General features: G+C 43.8%; 1 protein-coding gene across 1 annotated transcript; it reads left to right on the forward strand.

Moving 5' to 3' along the window:
• Positions 1–1,348: 1,348 nt before the first annotated feature.
• LOC120937766 (N-alpha-acetyltransferase 20-like) lies at positions 1,349–18,786 on the forward strand. The gene is made up of 6 exons (XM_040351243.1): positions 1,349–1,540; positions 11,043–11,067; positions 11,214–11,304; positions 13,558–13,693; positions 13,781–13,926; positions 18,557–18,786. Exons 1-6 carry the CDS (start codon positions 1,488–1,490, stop codon positions 18,640–18,642), a joined length of 537 nt encoding a protein of 178 aa, XP_040207177.1. The 5' UTR covers positions 1,349–1,487; the 3' UTR covers positions 18,643–18,786.
• The last annotated feature ends 3,790 nt before the right edge of the window (positions 18,787–22,576 follow it).

The following is a 22,576-nucleotide window of genomic DNA, read 5'->3' on the forward strand; positions in this document are numbered from 1 at the left end:
TGACTTGGCCATTCTAACACCTGGATTTGTTTATTTGTGAACCATTCCATTGTAGATTTTGCTTTATGTTTTGGATCATTGTCTTGTTGGAAGACAAATCTCCGTCCCAGTCTCAGGTCTTTTGCAGACTCCATCAGGTTTTCTTCCAGAATGGTCCTGTATTTGGCTCCATCCATCTTCCCATCCATTTTAACCATCTTCCCTGTCCCTGCTGAAGAAAAGCAGGCCCAAACCATGATGCTGCCACCACCATGTTTGACAGTGGGGATGGTGTGTTCCCAAGATACCAACCTCTTGCATGGTCCTCTCCAGGATAGGTCCTCCCCTGGCTTCCTTCATCAAGTGGCTTCCTCCTGCAGGACAGACAGCACAGGATCACCTTGAAAGCGTAGACCCAGTCTGACTACTGGGCCTACTAAGCTAAACCACAACCCCGAACCAACGTGGTCCCGGAGCCGGGATTCAGGAGCACGCACCCCAGGCCAGGCGGGCCACGAGGTGCGTGGGACGGCAGACCGACGACCCCGACACAATAGCGTCTGCCCATGAGTGGCACAAGCGGAGCGTCGGTCATTCATCCATCCATCCATGTTCAGCATAAAGCAATATTAGACCTCTTGTGTTTTGGGGGTCTAATGATCTGGCAAGCAGATTGGTTTGGTGGTGGCAAGGAACGCTGGATTAATAAAGGTGGTGCAATCCAAAGGATACACTTCACATTGGACTTTTTACTTTTATAGTTTATTTTTTTTTCAGAATTTGTTGTTTTTTTGCACTCAATTGTTTATTGAATTTAACAGCACAACACATTGGGGGTTATTTACTAAAGGCAGACCCACTTTGCACTACAAGTGCAAAGTGCACTTGAAATTGCACTGAAAGGGCACACAGTAAATACGAGGGGGACATGCAAGGAAGGTAAAAAAAACAGCATTTTAGCTTGCACATGATTGGATAATAAAATCAGCAGAGCTTCCCCTCATTTCAGATATACCCCTCAGATTTACAGCGACTGCACTTCCAAGTACACTTTCAGTGCAATTCCAAGTGCACTTTGCACTTGCAGTGCACTTGTAGTGCAAAGTGGATTTGCCTTTTCGTAAATAACCCCCACTGTTTATATATATATATATATATACAGTATATTCACCAAAAAATCCCCAGATAAAATGCTACGTTAATTGTGGCGAAGTAAGAAGTTCCCAGGCAGACAGACATGTCTGTATGCACTTAGCTAGTGATAATCTTGACATAACAGTCCACCTGACAGCTGTCCGTGATAAATGGCAGCAGGGGGAACGACCAGAATAGAAAGAGAAGCACAAACTCTAGCTTCAGCCAACCTATCAGCTGCTGAGTTTCACTTGCAGTGCCAAGACCACTCATTGTGAATTTGTAGTTTACCAGGATCCTGATGCCACTTCCATTCTGACTTAGTGCAAGTGCCACTCCAATAAGTATACCAGTGTGTGCCTTCTGTCCGGAGGATGACTTCCCTGAGACCCTTCATCTGTGATGATCTCTTCCGATTCAACAACATGTAAGGATATGGAGATATTTGGAATAACCATTTGTAATGTCACTTCCATTATAATGAAGACTAATGCCCCGTACACACCATCACTTTATGTGATGAAAAAAATCACACCGTGTGTGGGGGAAAACGTTGTTTTATGTCTTCTAAAAAACGACCAAAAAAAATTGAAGCATGCTTCAATTTTATGTGTCGTTTTTCAAATGTCAACTTTTACTTCACAGAAATTGACCATGTGTAGCAAAAAACGTCGCTTAAAACGAAGTTTTTTCACCCGCGCATGCCCAGAAGCTACTTATGAAGCGAGCTTCAATGGAAAAACGTGGTGGAACGTAACCTCGCTTTGCTAGAACATTGTGAGAAAAACGATGGTGTGTAGGCAACTTCGTCTTTGAAAATTGAAGTTTCAAAAACGTCATTTTTTACTTCACAGAAAATGTCGTTTTTTTTCATCACATAAAGTGATGGTGTGTACGGGGCATAACATGCAACTTCATATATATTTTGCAAACAGATAAGAAGACTTTGCAGTAGTTTTATTTAAACAGAGCAAATTATGTTAAATTATTCAACGCTTTAAAGTTTAACTGTTTTTGCAGGTTTCAATAAACATATGTGATCTGATCAGCATGATTTGCAGCGAATGACACAAATTTTAGGAGTAGCAGTTTTGCCACAAGAGTATTAGATCAATGCACTCTGTTCTGTTTTACTCTATTCACAACTATGCATGGTACAAGTACTTATAACTGTGCAAAAGTTGTTATATTTGATATAGTATATTTATCTTCAGGGCTTTTTTCAGAGAGAACGTGGGTGAACACAGTTCCGGCACCTCCAGCACTGAATGTATGTAATGCCCTGTACACACAGGGCTAGATTCAGATAGGTTAGCGGATCTTTAGATCTGATTTACGTTACGCCGCCGCTATTTATTTTTTGAAGCAAGTGCTTTATTCAGAAAGCACTTGCCTCTAAAGTTGCGGCGGCGTATCGTAAACCCCCCGGCGGAATTCAAATTCCGCGGCTAGGGGGCGTGTACTATTCAAATCAGGCGCGTCCCCGCGCCGATCGAACAGCGCATGCGCCGTCTGCAAATTTTCCCAGTGTGCATTGCTCCAAATGACGTCGCAAGGACGTCATTGGTTTCGACCTTAATGTAAATTACGTCCGGCCGTATTCGCGAACGACTTACGCAAACAACGTAAAAAATTCAAAACTCGGCGCGGGAACGACGGCCATACTTAACATAGGATACGCCGCACTTACCCAGGGGTAACTTTCCGCCGGAAAAGGCCGAACGCAACCGAACGCAAACGACGTAAAAAAAAAAAGCGCCGGGCGGTCGTTCGTTTCTGAATCGGCGTAAATGCTCATTTGCATATTTGACGCGTAAAAGATATGGAAGCGCCACCTAGCGGCCGGCCTGGAATTGCAGCCTAAGATCCGACAGTGTAAGTCACTTACACCTGTCGGATCTTAGGCATATCTATGCGTAACCTGATTCTATGAATCAGGCGCATAGATACGACGGTCGGACTCAGAGATACGACGGCGTATCAGGAGATACGCCGTCGTATCTTCTTTCTAAATCCGGCCCACAGAGTTTCCGATGTGATAAAACACAATGGAATTTTCCGTTGGAATTCAGTTCAAGCTGTCTTGCATACACACTCTCAGACCAAATTCCGACCATCCAAAACACTGTGACGTAAAACACTACGACGAGCCGAGAAAAATGAAGTTCAGTGCTTCCGAGCATGCGTCGACTCTTCATTCTGAGCATGCATGTTTTTTTCTCCGTTGGAGTTCCACACAGACGATCAGAATTTCCGATAGGATTTTTTTTCCCTGGAAAAAAAAAAACACATGTTCTATTTGTAAACTCAGATTTTTTCATCAGAAATTCAGATCGTGTGTACAAGGCATAAGGTTTGCTGGAGGGTCTGCTCTTTCTGACTGCTATAGGATCTATTGTCACTGGTGAGATTTTTTGCTGCGAGAGGGCTTATTTTTGCTGCGAAGGTCTGTTGTTGCTGGGGGAGTCTTATGTTGCCTGGGGGGGTCAGTTATTGCTGGGAGGGATCTATTATTGAGAGAGAGGCCTATTTTTCCGGCTGCTGGAGGGGTCTATTGATGCTGGCTGTTGGGAGATCTATTATTGCTGATAGGGTCTGTTGTTGCTGGAGCGGATCTTTTGTTTATGGGTGGGAGGATTTTGTTGCTGGCTGCAGCGGATCTGTTTTACTGCTTTACTTGTTATCTTTATCTAATTTCATACATATTACTTAGCACCACAAAAGGATACTTGTTTCTGTAGTCTCTAAAAGGAGCAGCACTGGGAGATGGGAAGGGGGTGGAACCAAGGGATGGTTTGTCGGAGGTGGATAGGGGGCAAGGACAAGGGGGGGAGTACTTGCACCTATTCTGTATTCTATAATAAGCCCTATTTATTGTTAACGTGCAGAATACTGTTCAGCCGCATTTGCCTACATAGGCTTTCTAGTGACAATTGTCATTCTTTGGAATTTTAAGGCCGGAGCACACTGTGTGTAGATAAATATTCTTTACAACAATACCACTAAGTTCTCATGAGCTCTTGATTTATATTTATTTATCTGGGAGTTTTGTTACAGCTCTATTCACCTTGAATAAGGTGGGAGGCAGTTCTATGAAGCATTTTTTCAAGTACTGGGCTGATCATTTGAAAAAAGAGAGAAATAAAAGTGTAATTGGGCTTTAAAGATAATAGTAAATCAACACCTCCAAAACACATGGTAGTGCTAAGTTCCAAATGAACACTGTATATAATACAATACATTGGGTAAACAAGATCTATTATTAAATTAGATAAAAATTAGATTGGGTCTATCTACAAAAAATTCTCAAGCATTCACACAGCCGTACTCACCATAATTTGCCTGATATGTTTACTTTCTGTAATCATCAGCTCCACCTAGTGGCCATAATGTGACATTGTCCCTATTGGGGTATTTCAGGAAAATACCCCAGCCTAGCCAGTCTCCAGACCTTAATCCCATAGAAAATATGTGGAGGGAGCTGAAGGTTCGAGTTACCAAATGTCAGCCTTGAAACCTTAGGGCCAAATCCACAAAGATCGTGCCTAACTTAATTTTTTCCATTTCAGTTACACTGCCCTAAAATTTCTACCTAAGTGCCCGATCCACAAAGCACTTACCTAGAAATTTTGGGCTGTGTAACTTAAATTCCGCCGTCGCAAGGCGTTCCTATTCAAATGGGGGCGATTCCCATTTAAATTTGGCGCGCTCCCGCGCCGGCCGTATTGCGCATGCTCGTGACGTCATTTTCGCGATGTGCATAGCGCGAAATTACGTTACGCCGAGCTTTGTGGATTGCGACGGGTCAATAAAGTTGCGTCGGGAAAAAAAAAAAATATGGCGCGAAAAAAATAATTCAAAATTTAAAGAAAATCGCGTCGCTGGACAGAAAGGTCTGCTTTTACATGGTATACTAACTTTACACCATGTAAAAGCAGCCCTAATTTTGCATATGCAACTTAATACTTACGGAGAAAAAACGAAGCTGAAAAGCTTCGTGGATCTCCGTAAGTGCTAATTTGCATACCCGAGGCGGCATTTCGACACGAAATGCCCCCAGCGGCGGATGCGGTTCTGCATCCTAAGATCCGGCAGTGTAAGTCCCTTACACATGCCGGATCTTCTCCCTAACTATGGAAAACTGATTCTGTGGATCAGTTCCATAGTTAGGAACAGGGATACGACGGCGTTACAGCAATTACGCCGTCGTATCCCTTTTGTGGATTTGGCCATTAATGACTTGGAGAGGATCTGCAAAGAGGAGTGGAACAAAATCCCTTCTAAGATGTGTGTAAACCTGGTGGCCAACTACAAGAAATGTCTGACCTCTGTGATTGCCAACAAGGGTTTTGCCACCAAGTACTAAGTAATGTTTTGCAAAAGGGGCAAATACTTACAGTGGGGATCGAAAGTTTGGGCACCCCAGGTAAAAATTTGTATTAATGTGCATAACGAAGCCAAGGAAAGATGGAAAAATCTCTAAAAGGCATCAAATTACAGATTAGACATTCTTATAATATGTCAAAAAAAGTTAGATTTTATTTCCATCATTTACACTTTCAAAATTACAGAAAACAAAAAAATGGCGTCTGCAAAAGTTTGGGTACTCTGCAGAGTTAATATCTTGTACTGCCCCCTTTGGCAAGTATCACAGCTTGTAAACGCTTTTTGTAGCCAGCCAAGAGTCTTTCAATTCATGTTTGAGGTATCTTTGCCCATTCTTCCTTACAAAAGTCTTCCAGTTCTTTGAGATTTCTAGGCTGTCTGTCACGCACTGCTCTTTTAACCTCCCTGGCGGTATGATTCTTTCAGAAAAAACATGCTGAAAGCGGTACCATTATTTGCAAGGAAATTTGGCGTTTTATATTGTAGGTCTGTAATTTTTAGAAATAACTCACTTAAATCTGACCAAACAAGATTCTAATAGGCATCCCGGGTATGACATTTTTTTAAAAACAAAATTATAAATTATAATATAATAAATAATTATAACAAATAATAATATAATTATAATAAAAATTATTCAATAATGTAATCAAATCAAAATCACTGAAATGTGCTCAGTTGCAGAATTGTTGCTGTCATTTTTTAATTTTTTATGACGAATTTCCCCACAAATCGCTATCGCACAATTCTGCAAGTGATTATAATTTATTATCGCTGTTTTCTAGCTGATCTAAAACCATTTTTGACATAAAGGGACACTTTTGGTTGCTATGGACAATCTACACTTTGCAGGGAGAAAGAAACTGTTTTATTATATAAAATGACATGCATGACACAGGACAGACCACTAGGGACAAGGGGGGTGTGTTTTTTTTGCATACAGTACTGTAATCTATAAGATTACTGTATACTGTATGTAAAGTGTTTGTTTACTTTTTTGAATTTGGCGCCGTTCTCCGTCCCCGTGCGTCGTAACGTCGCAGGGAACGGAGATCGGCGTCACACAGAGGCACTGTGTGAATCGAGCGAGGTCCCGCTCGCTCACACAGCGCGGTGGCATCGCTGGATCCAGGGACAAGGTAAGTAAACCATGCCTGTGGATCTAGCGAGGCAAGCCCGAGTCTGACTCGGGGTTACCGCTCGCAGCAGGAAAATCTAACCCCGAGTCAGACTCGGGAATACCGCCAGGCAGGTTAAGGTCTATCCATAGATTTTCAATTATGTTGAGGTCAGGAGATTGTGAAGGCCATGGCAAAACCTTCAGTTTACGCCTCTTGATGTAATCCCCCGTGGATTTTGAGGTTTAGGATCATTATCCATTTGTAGAAGCCATCCTCTCTTTAACTTCAGCTTTTTCACAGATGGCATCAAGTTACCATCCAAAATTTGCTTAAATTTTATTGAATCCATTTTTCCTTCTACTCGTGAAATTTTCCCTGTGCCACTGGCTGCAATACAACCCCAAAGCATGATTGATCGACCCCCATGCTTAACAGTTGGACAGACGTTCTTTTCATTAAGTTATGTGCCCTTTCTTCTCCAAACGTACCTTTGCTCATTCCGGCCAAAAAGTTCTATTTTAACCTCATCGGTCCACAGAACTTGTTTCCAAAATGCATCAGGCTTGTCTATCTGTTCATTTGCAAAGTTCAAATGCTGATTTTTGTGGTGAGGACGTAGAAGAGGTTTTCTTCTGATGACTCTTCCATGAAGACCATATTTGTACAAGTATCTCTTTATAGTAGAATAGTGTACCACAACTCCAGTGTCTGCCAGATCTTTCTGGAGGGATCGTGCAGTCAAACGTGGGTTTTGAATTGCTTTTCTCACAATCCCGCGAGCTGTTCTGTCTGATATGTTTCTTGGTCTTCCAGATCTTGCTTTAACTTCCACTGTTCTTGATGACTGCCATTTCTTAATTACATTCCGAACAGAGGATATTGACATCTGAAAACGCTTTGCTATCTTCTTATAGCCTTCTCCAGCTTTGTGGGGTCAACTATTTTCAGTTTCAGTTTTCTAGACAACTGCTTAGAAGAAGCCATGGTGATGATTGTTGGGGCAAGGTCAGATAATTCTGAGCATTTAAAACTAGGGTTGTCCCGATACCACTTTTTTAGGACCAAGTACGAGTACCGATACTTTTTTTCAAGTAGTCGCCGATACCGAATACCGATACTTTTTTAAAAATGTGTCCCCAAATGCAGCCATGTCCCCCCACATATGCAGCCATTGTCTCCCCCCATGCAGCCATTGTCACCCCCCATGCAGCCATTGTCTCCCCCCATGCACCAATGTATCCCCCCATCCAGCAATGTATTCCCCCATGCAGCCATTGTCACCCCCCATGCAGCCATTGTCACCCCCCATGCAGCCATTGTCACCCCCCATGCAGCCATTGTCTCCCCCCATCCAGCGTCTCCCCCCATGCAGCCATTGTCTCCCCCCATCCCTTATTTAAGGGACTGGTACTCTGAGGATATTAGAGGTGTGGTCCTTGAAAAAACGCCCCCCTCCTACCTGGGAGGTTTACACCCTGACATGAACCTATCAACATAGGTCTGCCTGGCCCACCTATGTGGGCGTGTATTTCTGTGCATATGTGTGTGTGTATGTGTATATATAGCCCCATTATCTCCACGGCGAGGGAGCACTGCAGACCACGTTAGCTCTGAGGAAAGGGGTACGCCCCCGAAACGCATCAGCTTTTACATCTACCGATTGGTTCAAACGATTATTCGTGTTCCACAGACGGTGCTGGACATCTGCTGTACTCACTTTTAAAGCCTGTTTTTAACTCCAATTTTGTGAGTATAACCATTGATTTTATTATTGGAATAAATATGTTTTATCAGTATCACACGAGGTCGGTGCGCCCTCCGCTCTCTTTCTTCTCTCCCCCCATCCAGCCATTGTCACCCCCCATGCAGCCATTGTCACCCCCCATGCAGCCATTGTCTCCCCCCATCCAGCGTCTCCCCCCATGCAGCCATGTCTCCCCCCCATCCAGCGTCTCCCCCCATGCAGCCATTGTCTCCCCCCATCCAGCGTCTCCCCCCATGCAGCCATTGTCTCCCCCCATCCAGCGTCTCCCCCCATGCAGCCATTGTCTCCCCCCCCATCCAGCGTCTCCCCCCCATGTATCCAGTGTCTCCCCCCATCCAGCGTCTCCCCCCATGTATCCAGCGTCTCCCCCCATGTATCCAGCGTCTCCCCCCATGTATCCAGCGTCTCCCCCCCATGTATCCAGCGTCTCCCCCCCATGTATCCAGCGTCTCCCCCCATCCAGCGTCTCCCCCCCATGTATCCAGCGTCTCCCCCCCATGTATCCAGCGTCTCCCCCCATCCAGCGTCTCCCCCCCATGTATCCAGCATCTCCCCCCATCCAGCGTCTCCCCCCCATGTATCCAGCGTCTCCCCCCATGCAGCCATGTCCCACTTACCTGCATCCCCGCTGCCGCCGACTGTGTCATACGCCGGGAACATTACAACTTTGAATCGCTGTAATGATTGGCGCTGCGTATAGACACTCCCCCTCGCTCGGGATTGGACAGTTCACCCGAGCGAGGGGGAGTGTCTATGCGCGGCGCCAATCATTACAGCTATTCAAAGCTATAATGTTCCCGGCGTATGACACAGTCGGCGGCAGCGGGGATGCGGCGAATGGCGGCGGGATGCGGCGTCACGGCGGCGGCGGCGTCGGCGGCGGCGGGGGGGGAGGAAGTATTCTATTTGGGTATCGGGGGTATTTGCGGGAGTACGAGTACTCCCCGCAAATACTCGGAATCGGTCCCGATACCGATACTAGTATCGGTATCGGGACAACCCTATTTAAAACCTTTGAGATTGGCATCACCTGGTCTTCCCAGACGATGATTGAGAACAATCCATGACACTGGCAGGTCTCAGCTTTGCAAAGGGGGCAGTGCATGCTATAAATTCTGCAGGGTGCCCAAACTTTTGCAGACGCCATTTTTTTGTTTTCTGTAATTTTGAAAGTGTAAATGATTGAAATAAAATCTAACTTTTTTGACATATTATAAGAATGTCTAATCTGTAATTTGATGCCTTTTGGAGATTTTCCCATCTTTCCTTGGCTTCATTATGCACATTAATACAAATTTACCTGGGGTGCCCAAACTTTCGATCCCCACTGTATCAATCCACTTCTGTTCAGCCACCCTATTGGATAGAAACTGCTCAATCAACAGCTGCAGTCAATGGCTGCAACACTGATCTGTGTATTCTGACAGTGGGGAAGTATTTCACTGTCAAAATACAATATTGTAGTGGGGAGGATTCCACCATCTACCATGAATGTGTGGATGGGGGAATTGATTTCGTTTTTTTAGTTCAGTCCACTGCAGTGGTGGCTGGTGCTAAAAAAAATTGGGGGGGGGCGCAAACAAACGAAAAAAAAACATCAATTGCAGCCACACTGTGCCCATCAAATGCAGCCACTGTGCCCATCAATTGTCGCCACTGTGCCATCAATTGTCGCCACTGTGCCATCAATTGTCGCCACTGTGCCATCAATTGTCACCACTGTGCCATGCCATCAATTGTCGCCACTGTGCCATGCCATCAATTGTCACCACTGTGCCATGCCATCAATTTTCGCCACTGTGCCATCAAACGTAGCCACTGTGCCATCAATGGTCACCACTGTGCCATGCCATCAATTGTCACCACTGTGCCATGCCATCAATTGTCACCACTGTGCCATGCCATCAATTGTCGCCACTGTGCCATGCCATCAATTGTTACCACTGTACCATGTCATCAATTGCCACCAGTTTGCCCCCACAAAAACGGCCAGTTTTCCCCCACAATAACACCAGTTTTTTCCCCGGCCCCCACCCGGCACTTACCTTTCTCGGGTCAGCCATCCTCCTCCAGACCTCCACGCTCCCTCGATGTCTTCTCCTGCCCTCAATGTCACTTCAGCCAATCAGGTTACCGGTAACCAGACCTGGTGAACCTGATTGGCTGAGAGGCATGTGGCTGTGCACCCTATGGTTAACTATTTGGAAGCCGATTACAGCCCACAGGCACTTCCAAAACACACCCACCGCTGTCCACCGTTGTAATTCAGATGGCCGGCGCTCACCAGGGGGCCGGCCATCTGAATAGTGGGCGGCAGCGGCATGAATGTATGTATTGATTGATGGATGCAGAAGAGAGATGGGGCAGCGCTCCTGCGCCCACTATGGATGCACTGCCACTGGTCCACTGGCTGGTTGGATTAACAACCTCCTGCAATAAGGAATATTATAATTAGTCTTTTTTGAGCCATATAAATGTGCTGTTGACTTGTACATAAAAAGTATTCTGAAATTCCTGAGTGAATGGTAATGGCTTTATAATTCATAATCAATGGTTCCACTCCTTTCATAAGAAGTACTTGTACTGTATATATTTTTAAGAGTTCACTTGACCCATTTTCAATATGCCATTTATATCATTTATTATTTTTCCGACAGAAATTTGGATCCCCTCACAGAAACTGTATCCTTCCTGAATCTCTTCTACTATAATTCTATTAATTACAAAGTACAGAAAATGCAGTGTAAAGAACCTCAATGTTTAGGATTTTAATTACAACGTATTTTGTTTTGTTAGAAATTGTTGGTTTTCCTTAATAACATTTCCAGTATAGAATTCCTTTCTATTTAGAGTACCTGTCACACTGGCCAGAGTATTGCATCATTGCGGAGGCTCCTGGAGGAGAACTTCTGGGCTACAGTAAGTACATATTTAATTCAAAATTGTAAAGTCAAAAAAAGAAGTTAAGAATTATTATAATGGTTTTAGCAGTCCCACAGCATGCTGAAGTCAATGTTTCAGGTATTGTCTGGTGGGTTGCCCAAGGTGGGCCACACAACAGATTTGTGTTACTTACCCCAACAAATCAGATTTACGCTAAGGCCCGTACACACGATCGGATATCCCGACAACAATTGTCCGATGGACGTGTTTTGTCGTATAATCTGACCGTCTGTATGCTCCATCGGACAACTGTCGGAAATTTCTGACAACAAATGTTGGATGGTGATGCTCTCAAATTGTCTGACAACAAATGTGTTCCGTCAGATTATCCGATCGTGTGTACACAAATTCGTCTGACTAAAATCCAAAGTACAAACACGCATGCTCCGAATCAATGCTAACCATAAGACAACATTAACAGAAGTTGCCCAAAGGGTGGCACTAAAGAGCAGAAAAAACATGTCGTTTTGTGAATGTTGGCTTAAAAAGTTCTGCCGTCTGTATGCAGAACAAATTCACGGCCAACGCCTTTCGGACAAAAATCCACAGATTGTCAGCCTTTGAGAGTGAAGAAAAAAAAACATGGTGTGGTGGTAGATCACGGACTGAAGAACCCTGAGTAGCTGGATATGGGTTTTTGGTAAAGCTCAGATTTTCCACCAAAAAGAAAAGAGAGGGAGGCAGGAGATTAATTCAAAAACAAGAATGCAGTGCTTCCACACTAGGAAAATAGGTCAAAATGGACTTACAACATTTTAGGCTGAGGTTGTGGTCAGCCAGCTGGGTGGGTCATGCGGCCTTCCTAATGTGGAGAAAACCTCTCTTAACGCAGGGTCAGTGTGTTTTCTCTCTATGCCTCAGGCATTCTCATCCTGAGTGTTCTTTAGGGGTTCTCAGGTGGGTGAACAAAGTGGTAGGAAGAATCAGCACAAAAAGGTTCCTTAGGTAGTTCGATTGGCAGAGGCACCTCATATGGTTGTTCAAAGGATAGGCATGAGGCGTCTGCTTTAGTAAAATGATTCAATTACTTTGTTGCACCAAATAAAATGCATTTTGTGGCTTTCACCACTTGAAAAGATTCACCCCCTGCATTCTGTACACTCTGCACTCCCAAGCTCCGCACTCTGTATACTGCGCACCCCTGAGCTCTTCTCTCTGTACCCTGTGCACCCCCAGCTCCACATTCTGTACAATGCGCACCCCACAGCTCTGCACTGTGTACACTGCACACCCTTGAACTCTACACCCTGTACACTGCTCACCCCTGAACTACACACTCTGTACACCGCATACCCCTGAACCCTGCACTCTGAACACTACGCAAACCTGAACTCCACATGGTTGAGTGTGTCCCAGGAGACATCCACCCATTTACATAGCGAGGCGCGGCTCGCGCATGCGCAGTAGGGAATAGAGCAGTGAAGTCTCTTCACTTCCTGATTCCCTCACCAAGGATGGCGGCGGGACAGCCGAGACCCGAGTGATTACTCGGCTTCGGCTGCCGACATCGCGGACATCCTGGACAGGTAAGTGTCCTTATTAAAGGTCAGCAGCTACAGTGTTTGTAGCTGCTGACTTAAAAAAAAATGTAAGCCGGACCTCCACTTTAAGCACATTACAAACTGATAAATCTTCTTAGTACTGTCCACATCAGTTTGTAGCCTACACGGCTCAACACATTTTGCAGCTGACAGTGCTACTTTTATACATTTTTTATGCACTATAACAATAAAGTGTCTTATCTTTTTAAATAAGAAATGTAAATGTTATAGAAGTTTCACATGTGGTGCCTTAAAAGTCCAAATGTTTACACCCCTAATTTGTTGGAGAGTAACTCCACTTTTGTTGAGAAAAAAAACATTCCCCTCTGGGTGATCTACTGTATGTACATTGCAAGGATTTTACGAAACTTTGTTGCAGATTCCTACCTTTTGTTATTCTGAAGAAATCCCTGTGTGTTTCACTGTGTCCATGTGGAAAGTGTATCTAATGGGAGTGGTTTCATAATTCTAAATCAGCTGCTGCACCTGCAGGGCTCTGAGGAGGAAAATTGCAGGGTCTGCATCCCTTTAGACGTGATTTACAGAACCTCTGACCATCTTTTTGCCTTTTTGATAAAGTTTATAGCATAGCAAGAGCTCATTGACCAAGCTTAGGAGACTATTTTTGGACTTACTGTATAGTTGCTTTGAACAATCTGTAAACATTATATATACGTTTGCTTTGCAGTAATGGGGAAAGCTGAGGGCTCTATGGCTCGAGAACAGTGGCATGGACATGTCACCGCAGTATCTGTGGCTCCTGAATTTCGACGTCTGGGCTTAGCCGCCAAATTAATGGAACTTCTGGAAGAGATTTCTGAGAGGTGACGGTCACCTTTTTACTATAATGCAGTGTGAGCTTTACTGCATATCAATCTTCCGCTAACTTGCTGACTTTTCTTTTCACTCAGGAAAGGAGGTTTTTTCGTGGATCTCTTTGTAAGAGTCTCCAATCAGGTTGCATTTAATACATATAAACAACTGGGATATAGTGTTTACCGGACAGTATTAAAGTACTATTCAACCAGCAGTGGTGAGCCAGATGAAGATGCCTATGGTAAGTAGTAAAGACATGGAGAATGATGGGAAAATGTCTGTTTAAAGGGAATGTATAGTAGTTTTTTTTTCTTGTTTATGACAGTATTGTTTTTTTAGTTGGCTAAAAATACTACAAATTTATATTATTTAGCCTTCCATATAGCCAGTAGGTGGGGCTCTAATCTCCATTTTGCATTAGCATGATTTGTTTTTAGCCTTGCTGAAAGAAGCTGCCTGTTTTCAGAACTCAAAAGTGTCATCAAAGCAGCGACTTCTCCCTTAAACATATGTCAAAAAAAGGATAAACGAATGGGTCTTTTGTGAAGGTGCTACCTCGCGAAGAATAACAAATGGGCATATAAGTATTATTAGAAACATATTAATTGTAATGACATAATCAAAACGCTAGTATTTGAATTAAAATCTCAAATCATAAAGACAGGATCGTTGCATTTTCACATTAATACAACAATGTGATTTATAGTACACCTCATAATGACTAGTCCATGCCTAATGCATATAAAAGTCAGTGGGCTAGATTCAGGTAGCTGCGCCCCTTCTTACGGCGGCGCAGCGTATCGTATTTATCGCCGTAAGTTTGAGAGGCAAGTGCTGTATTCACAAAGCACTTGCCTCCTAACTTACGGTGGCGTAGCGTAAATGGGGCCGGCGTAAGCGCGCGTCATTCAAATGATTTTGAGGGGGGCGTGTTTATGTAAATTAGGTTGACCCCGCATATTTTACATTTTTTTACGAACGGCGCAAGCGCCGTTCGTGAAAGAATCCCAGTGCGCATGCTCAAAATTACAACGCAAATCATCATTGCTTTCGACGTGAACGTAAATTACGTCCAGCGAACGACTTACGCAAACGACGTAATAAATTCAAATTTCGAAGCGGGAACGACGTCCATACTTAACATTGGCTGTGCCACCTAATAGCAGGAGCAACCTTACGCCGAAAAAGCCTAACGTAAACGACGTAAATAAATTGCGCCGGCCGTACGTATGTGTGTGAATCGGTAATTTGCATATTCTACTCCGAAAACAACGGAAGCGCCCCTAGCGGCCAGCGTAATATTGCACACAATTATACGCCGCCGCATTCAAGTTACGTCGGCGGAGGAAGCCTACTTTTTGAGCGTATCTGCCTTTGAGAATCGGCGTAACGATACGCCGGCCCAGATTTGAAATTACGGCGGCGTATCTGGAGATACGCCGCCGTAACAGCTACCTGAATCTAGCCCTTTGTCTATACATATCAATGTATCACCACCAACAACATTTAGGACTGATCATGCAGTAGATTGATGCATTGATTATGGATGTGGTCATAGTTCTAAACATTTGGTTTCATCAGGAGAAGTGAGGTGATAACTTACTATAATGCAACCAAGTGAGTGCAGTCTGCCATTGCCAGTGGGTAGATTTTAATCGAAATAGAAAAGTTTTGATTATGCCAATAAAATTATTATAGTACTTATAAGTCTTTTGGTCATTGTTTGAGAGATAGCACCTTCACAAAAGTTCTATTATTTTTCTCCCTTTTTGACATATGATTTATTAAGGGATTACAGTGCTCGAGGGATCCACCAAAATACCCTTATGTACATAGTATAAATTAGGTGGTATACATCTTTCTTTAGACAGCTGAATCTGTCTAATGCCCTGTACACACGATTGGTTCGTCTGATGAAAACGGACCGATGGACCACTTTTATCGGACGAACCGATCGTGTGTGGGCCCCATCAGTTTTTTTCCCATCGGTGAAAAAAAAATAGAACCTGTTTTACATTTTTCGTATGGTGAAAAAAACGATAGAAAAAAACGATCGTCTGTGGGGAAATCCATCGGTCAAAAATCCACGCATGCTCAGAATCAAGTCGACGCATGCTCGGAAGCATTGAACTTTTTCTCTGCACGTCGTTGTGTTTTACGTCACCGTGTTGGAAACGATCGGATTTTTAACCAATGGTGTGTAGGCAAGACTGATGAAAGTCAGCTTCATCGGATATCTGATGAAAAAATCCATTGGTTCGTTTTCATCAGACGAACACTTGATCACACCTGATGCACTGACAGCCTCAAATCTTGAGGCCCAGAAATGTCAAGAAAGTACAAATACTCCCCAAATTTCCCCTTTTGGAAAGTAGACAGTCCAAGGTATTTAGTAAGAGGCATAGTGAGTTGGGAAAATTAATAAATTATAATTATTATTTTTTTTTAACAAAATTATCATAATAACAAGTTATTTCTCACACAAATTAAACCCCAAAATACATTCTGCTACTCCTCCTGAGTATGGCGAAACCACATGTGTGAGACTTTTTCACAGCCTGGCCACATAGGGAGGTCCAACATGCAGGGAGCACCGTCAGGTGTTGTAGGAGCATAAATTGCACATAACATTTCCTAATAACCTATCACACTTTTTAATGCCCTGGAGCACCAAGACAATGACCCCACTTGGAAGGCAAACACCCCAGGATGGCAGAGTGCTCCTGCGGATGCCATATGACTATAGGCTGGTAGGGAAGTGGTTAAACAACTGCATTTTTTAAATCACCGTATTTTCCGGCGTATAAGACGACTTTTGGCATGTAAAAAAATGCCTTAAAACTCGGGGGTCATCTTATACGCCAATACCTGTGTGTTCTGGCTGCGGGCATCCATTATTCAAAAGCCGCGCCTCCTCCTCCATGCGGAACGCTCATTTTCCCAGCAGAGCCTCTGTTTCAGTGTTCCGCCTATCACGGATGCCTTCTCATCCTCGGTCTCGGACAAGAGGACATCCGTGATAGGCGGAACACTAAACAGAGGCTCTGCTGGGAAAATTATTGTTCCGCCTATCACGGAACAGCATGGAGGAGGAGGGGCGGCTTTTGAATAATGAACGCCCGCAGCCTGACAAACGGTACAAACAGGAGAAGGTAGGGAGATCGTGACAGTGAGGTTGGCAATGGCACAATGGGGCATGTGTAATGACACAGTGGGGCATATGTAATGGCACATTGGGGCATGTGTAATGGCACATTGGGGCATGTGTAATGGCACATTGGGGCATGTGTAATGGCACATTGGGGCATGTGTAATGGCACAGTGAGGCATGTTTAATGGCACAGTGAGGCATGTGTAATGGCACAATGAGGTAAGCAATGTCACAGTGAGGCACGTAATGTAATGGCACAGTGAGGCACGTAATGTAATGGCACAGTGAGGCACGTAATGTAATGGCACAGTTAGGCCCCCGTACACACGACCAGTTTCCTCGGCAGAATTCAGCTTCCGACCGAGTTTCTGGCTGAATTCTGCCGAGAAACCCGGCCGTGTGTACACTTTCGGCCGAGGAAGCCGACGAGGAGCTCGGCGAGGAAATAGAGAACATGTTCTCTATTTCCTCGTTGTTCTATGGGAGCTCTCGGCCCGCCGAGCTCCTCGGCGGCTTCAGGGCTGAACTGGCCGAGGAACTCGATGTGTTTGGCACGTCGAGTTCCTCGGCCGTGTGTACGAGGCCTGAGGCATGTAATGTAATGGCACAGTGAGGCATGTAATGGCACAGTGAGGCATGTAATTTAATGGCACAGTGAGATTTGAAAAAAGCTGAAAAAGCCTGTTTCTGTCAGCGATTGTTCCTGTCAACAGTTGTTCTGGCTACCCCTCAGCTTCGAGACAGACTAGTAGGAAGGGGGTCGTCTTATACGCCGAGTATATCCCAAAACCCAAATTTTAGCTGGAAAATTAGGGGGTCGTCTTATACGCCCAGTCGTCTTAAATGCCGGAAAATACGGTAGTAATAGTGTTGGTGTATTTTAAGTAGAATAAAAAAACAAAATGTCACAATTGTTTCTGGGTCCTACTACAGGTACAAACAACAAATAACATGCACATGTGATAATATCGCTGCGATCATTATGAGGAGAATTTATTTTGGGTTGTTCTTTGGTGGTATAATCCACCTGGCTATACAAAGTAATTGTGATCATATGTACAGTTTTACTAATACATGTCAAAGTTGCAATATTGGGTTTTGGTCGTTAAAGTGGAGTTTCCATCCCAATTTATTTTTTTCATTATTGTGCTCATTAGACCTAAAAAAGATAAAAAAAAAAATGTTTTACTCATCTGGAAATGCCTGTTGCTATGCAGTCACACGAAATCTGCCTTTGGAATCACCTAGGATCCTGACATCATCTCCCTCTAATGCTCCTGGGAAATGTGTGTCATAATTTCCCAGGATGCAGTGCGCTACCCAATTATCACTCCCCATCCAAGACTTTCAGGAAGTAAGTGCTTGTGGGCTTCACAATGCCCACAAGCAAAATGACAACGGTGTGGACATAGTTTTATAAACTATCTTTTTTGAATAACTATGCGGAGCGGCGGCGGATTGTAAAATAGTAAGGGACCAGATTTATATTATAAAAATGCATGATGAAAGGACATACATTTAAAAAATGCTAATTGTGGTTGGAACCCCGCTTTAAGCTTTGTTTTACCCTGGGTCATGAAGGGGTTAAAGATGCAGGCTCTAAGGCTGTTTTTTATAACTTTTTTTTTTTTATATTACACCAGCCTACAGTTTATAACTTCCTCGTGAAAAAATGGACAAAGTGATACATCTAATGATTAAACTGTATGTATTTTTACAGATATGAGGAAAGCGCTCTCAAGAGACACAGAGAAGAAGTCTATAATTCCACTTCCTGAACCTGTGAAACCAGAAGATGTTGGTTAACTTTGGATGTGCTGTTTTTTAAACTTGAAAAACGTACTTACAGTAAAATGATTGACTATTTAATTGTTTTTTAAAACATATGTATGTAACCGGAATAAGTCGATGTAAATGATAATGTTAACATGGGCTACCTTTTTTTAATAATGTTTTTCCATTTATTTAGCATGTATTTATACATGTACATGGGGGCCAGACTTACTTGATCATATGCATATTGTGCTTCTTTTGAAAAGCACAACACAGTCATAGTTTCTGACTCCTGTCACATCTCTTGCCAGTTTTTACCCAAAATTCACACACCTTTTAATTGGATTTCAATTTTAGAATCTTGTGTGAATGCTCTTTGAATTTTGTGGGAAACCATTTATAAATAGACCCCCTAGGGTCACTATACCTTAATGATCTACTGGCAATGTCAGCACCGCTGAGCAAAACTGTTTCAGGTCAGGGAATTGGCATATTTTAGGTGTTATTTTGTAAATAATATTCTTAAAGTGGAGTTCCACCCATAAATATAACATTACATCAGTAGTTTTAAAAAAATGTCATTAGTCCTTTACGAAAAAAAATCTTTTTTTGAGATGCCTTCAAAGTGTTGTTGCTAGGCAGAATAGTTAATCTTCCCACTTCCTGCACCTAGGTGCTTAATGCTTCCTAACCTACACCGCACAGACTCCTGGGAATGTAGTGGGTGTAACTTTCCAGGAGTCTGTGCACTCCCCAGTCTCAAAGAATCATGTGACTTGGACAGCACAGGTGCTGAAACCTGATCTGACACTGCTTGTGCAGCACTGAGCATGTGCGAGATCTGCAAGGCTGAAATCCAGGAAGTCATACAGTCTGGCTTCATGATGCCCACAATTAATGGCCCCAGTCAATTTCTATTTTATAAAGTGTCTAAATGCTGTAACAACCTAACAAAACGGACCTTAGTTTACAGGCCAACTTTACTAGAATACATTAAGCTTGTGTATTACAGGGGTATTTATATTTAAAAAGTGAAATTGTGGCCGGAACTCCGCTTTAAATTTGTTATAAAATATTTTATTATTACTTTTAGTATTCACTGAGCAATGGTACCAGTGCTTTATCTGTTAGATGGCGATCACCTAATACATTTATATACAGTATCTCACAAAAGTGAGTACACCCCTCAAATATTTGTAAATATTTTTTTATATCTTTTAATGTGGCAACACTAAAGAAATGACACTTTGCTACAATGTAAAGTAGTGAGTGTACAGCTTGTATAACAGTGTACATTTTTTGTCCCCTCAAAATAACCCAACACACAGCCATTAATGTCTAAACCGCTGGCAACAAAAATGGGTACACACTAGGGTTGTCCCGATACCGATACTAGTATCGGTATCGGGACCGATACCAAGCATTTGCGCGAGTACTTGTACTCGCGGCAAATGCTGCCGATGCCTGGTCCGATACCTGGGATGGGAGAGATAGGAGAGAGAGGTGAGAGAGAGGCGGGAACAACAGGAAGTCAGCGGCCGCGCAGGGGAAATCACTCACTGTAGTGTACAGGGATGGCAGCGGTGTGCGTGTGCACTCCTCCTGCACCCAGCATATTCTCTTCCCCGCCTGACAGATGCCTTCTAGTGCCGCCCCGTTGTTACATCGTTCAGCAGTTTGGGAGGAGAGGAAGAAAGTGCTGCTGGCGCTGCGGGAACAGTGTGCATGTGAGTAACATAAAATGCTGATCTGTTCACACACACTGTCTGCATAGCCCAAGAGCGGCTCTGCCCCCCTCCCCCAGCTCAACTCTCACACTTCCCTCCCGGGTCACGCTGATAAGACATGAATGATGTCTTAAAGAGGGCAGCTCTCTGATCTCTGGAAGTCTCTAAGGAAGGGAGGGGGCTTTGAGCTAATGGGGGGTCTCTAAGAGGGTGTACTGACTGCTGATATAATGTGTGGTAACCAACCATTAGATTAGCAGCACCCCCCTTGGAGACCCCCATCAGCTCACAGCCCACCTTTATATCAATGCCCCCCTCATCAGTGCTGCCTATCTGTGTCCATTATTGCCGCCTATCTGTGCCACACATATCAGTGCAGCCCTATAAGTGCTACTTCATCTGTGCCCATCATTGCCGCCTATCTGTGCCCATCATTGCCACATATCTGTGCCACCTGTCAGTACGTGCCACCTGTCAGTGCCAGCCATCAGTACGTGCCACCTGTCAGTGCCAGCCATCAGTGCGTGCCACCTGTCAGTGCCAGCCATTAGTGTGTGCCACCTGTCAGTGCTATCTTTCAGTGCCAGCTATCTGTGCCATCTTTCAGTGCGTGCCACCTATCAGTGCTGCATAATCAGTGCAACCTATCCGTGCCACTGCCAGTCATCAGTCTGTGTCACCTTTTAGTGCCCATCAGCCAGTGCCATCTATCAGTGCGTCACATGACATTAAACAAAAGTATCGGTATCGGCGAGTACTTGAAAAAAAGTATCGGTACTTGTACTCGGTCTTATAGTGGTATCGGGACAACCCTAGTACACACCTAAGTAAAAACTTCCAAATTGGGCACAAAGTCTTAATATTTTCTAGCACTACCTTAACGCTCTTGGGCATGGAGTTCACCAGAGCTTCACAGGTTGCCACTGGAGTCCTCTTCTACTCCTCCATGACGACATCACAGAGCTGGTGGATGTTAGAGACCTTGCTCTCCTCCACCTTCCGTAATTGAGTGAATCCTTGTGAGGGCTGCTAGGCGGTGACTGACCCCAAAGATTGTGACCTCATGTTTCAAAGTTAGCAATGCAATAACACAAACCCCAAACTGTGACACAGTAACCAAGTGTATTTACTGTAAAGTGCTTTCAGTGTAAGGAACAGTAATAGAGTTGGTAAATGTGTAGCGCTTAAAAAATACAATATATAATAAAATAATTATATTAACAGGTGACATAAATACTGGATACTAGTAGAAACAAACATGATATGACAACTAGTCCAATAGAGTCTCTTAAAAATTATATATATAAGTCGTGAACCAATTAATGAATGTCCATATGTGACCATAACAAAACATCCACCACATGTCACAAATGTGTTAGAAACTGGAACATTGAAGTGATGAAACAAATGATGAAAGTGACTTCTTATGTGCAGAAATAACCCTCCACCGATAAGGATGTAGGCTTACCGGAACATATGGACTCAAAGAAATATATATCTCATATGAGTCAAACAGGCTTAGGGATCGATGTGAACAAGTCATGTCTTCCTGTCTATGGTGGTCTTGGTCTTTTTCAACTCTCAATGCCAGGTGTGTCAGAGTACTGATCTGTTTCCAGAGTTGTGGCACAAGAACAATGGACCCCATAAATCAAGTGGCTCCCTTTGGAGGGCTTGTGGCTATTGTCTACTCATCATTGGGCGAATGCATCTCTGCTGTCCATATGTTCCGGTAAGCCTACATCCTTATCGGTGGAGGGTTTTTTCTGCACATAAGAAGTCACTTTCATCATGTGCAATAAACTTGTGCGTCAACTGTGCCAGTTGCTGGGCATAAAAAAATCCAGACCCTCTCCCTGCCACCCACAGGGAGACCTTCAGCCAGAGAGGCTTAACTGTACCTTACTGAACATACTAGGAACCCTACTGTCTGAGAAGAAGCAGCACTGGGGAAACCACATTGCTTCCATTGTCCATGCATACAAAAGCACGGCGAGTGATGCCACCAGGTTTTCCCCCTACAGACTAATGTTTGGCAGAGAGGCCTGACTTCCAGTTGACCTGGCCTTTGGAAAGTCTACAGACCATACTTCCCTAGCCTCCTACAAAGGATATGTTGACAAGCTGTGGAAGAACCTGAAACAGGCTTATGAGAAAGCAATAGGGAATGCTACTACTCAAGAGCAAAGGAACAAAAAAATCTTTGACCTGAAAGTAAAAATGCAGGACCTTCACGGGAG

Source organism: Rana temporaria, chromosome 4 (assembly GCF_905171775.1).
Source record: "Rana temporaria chromosome 4, aRanTem1.1, whole genome shotgun sequence".
Classification (NCBI taxonomy): domain Eukaryota; kingdom Metazoa; phylum Chordata; class Amphibia; order Anura; family Ranidae; genus Rana; species Rana temporaria.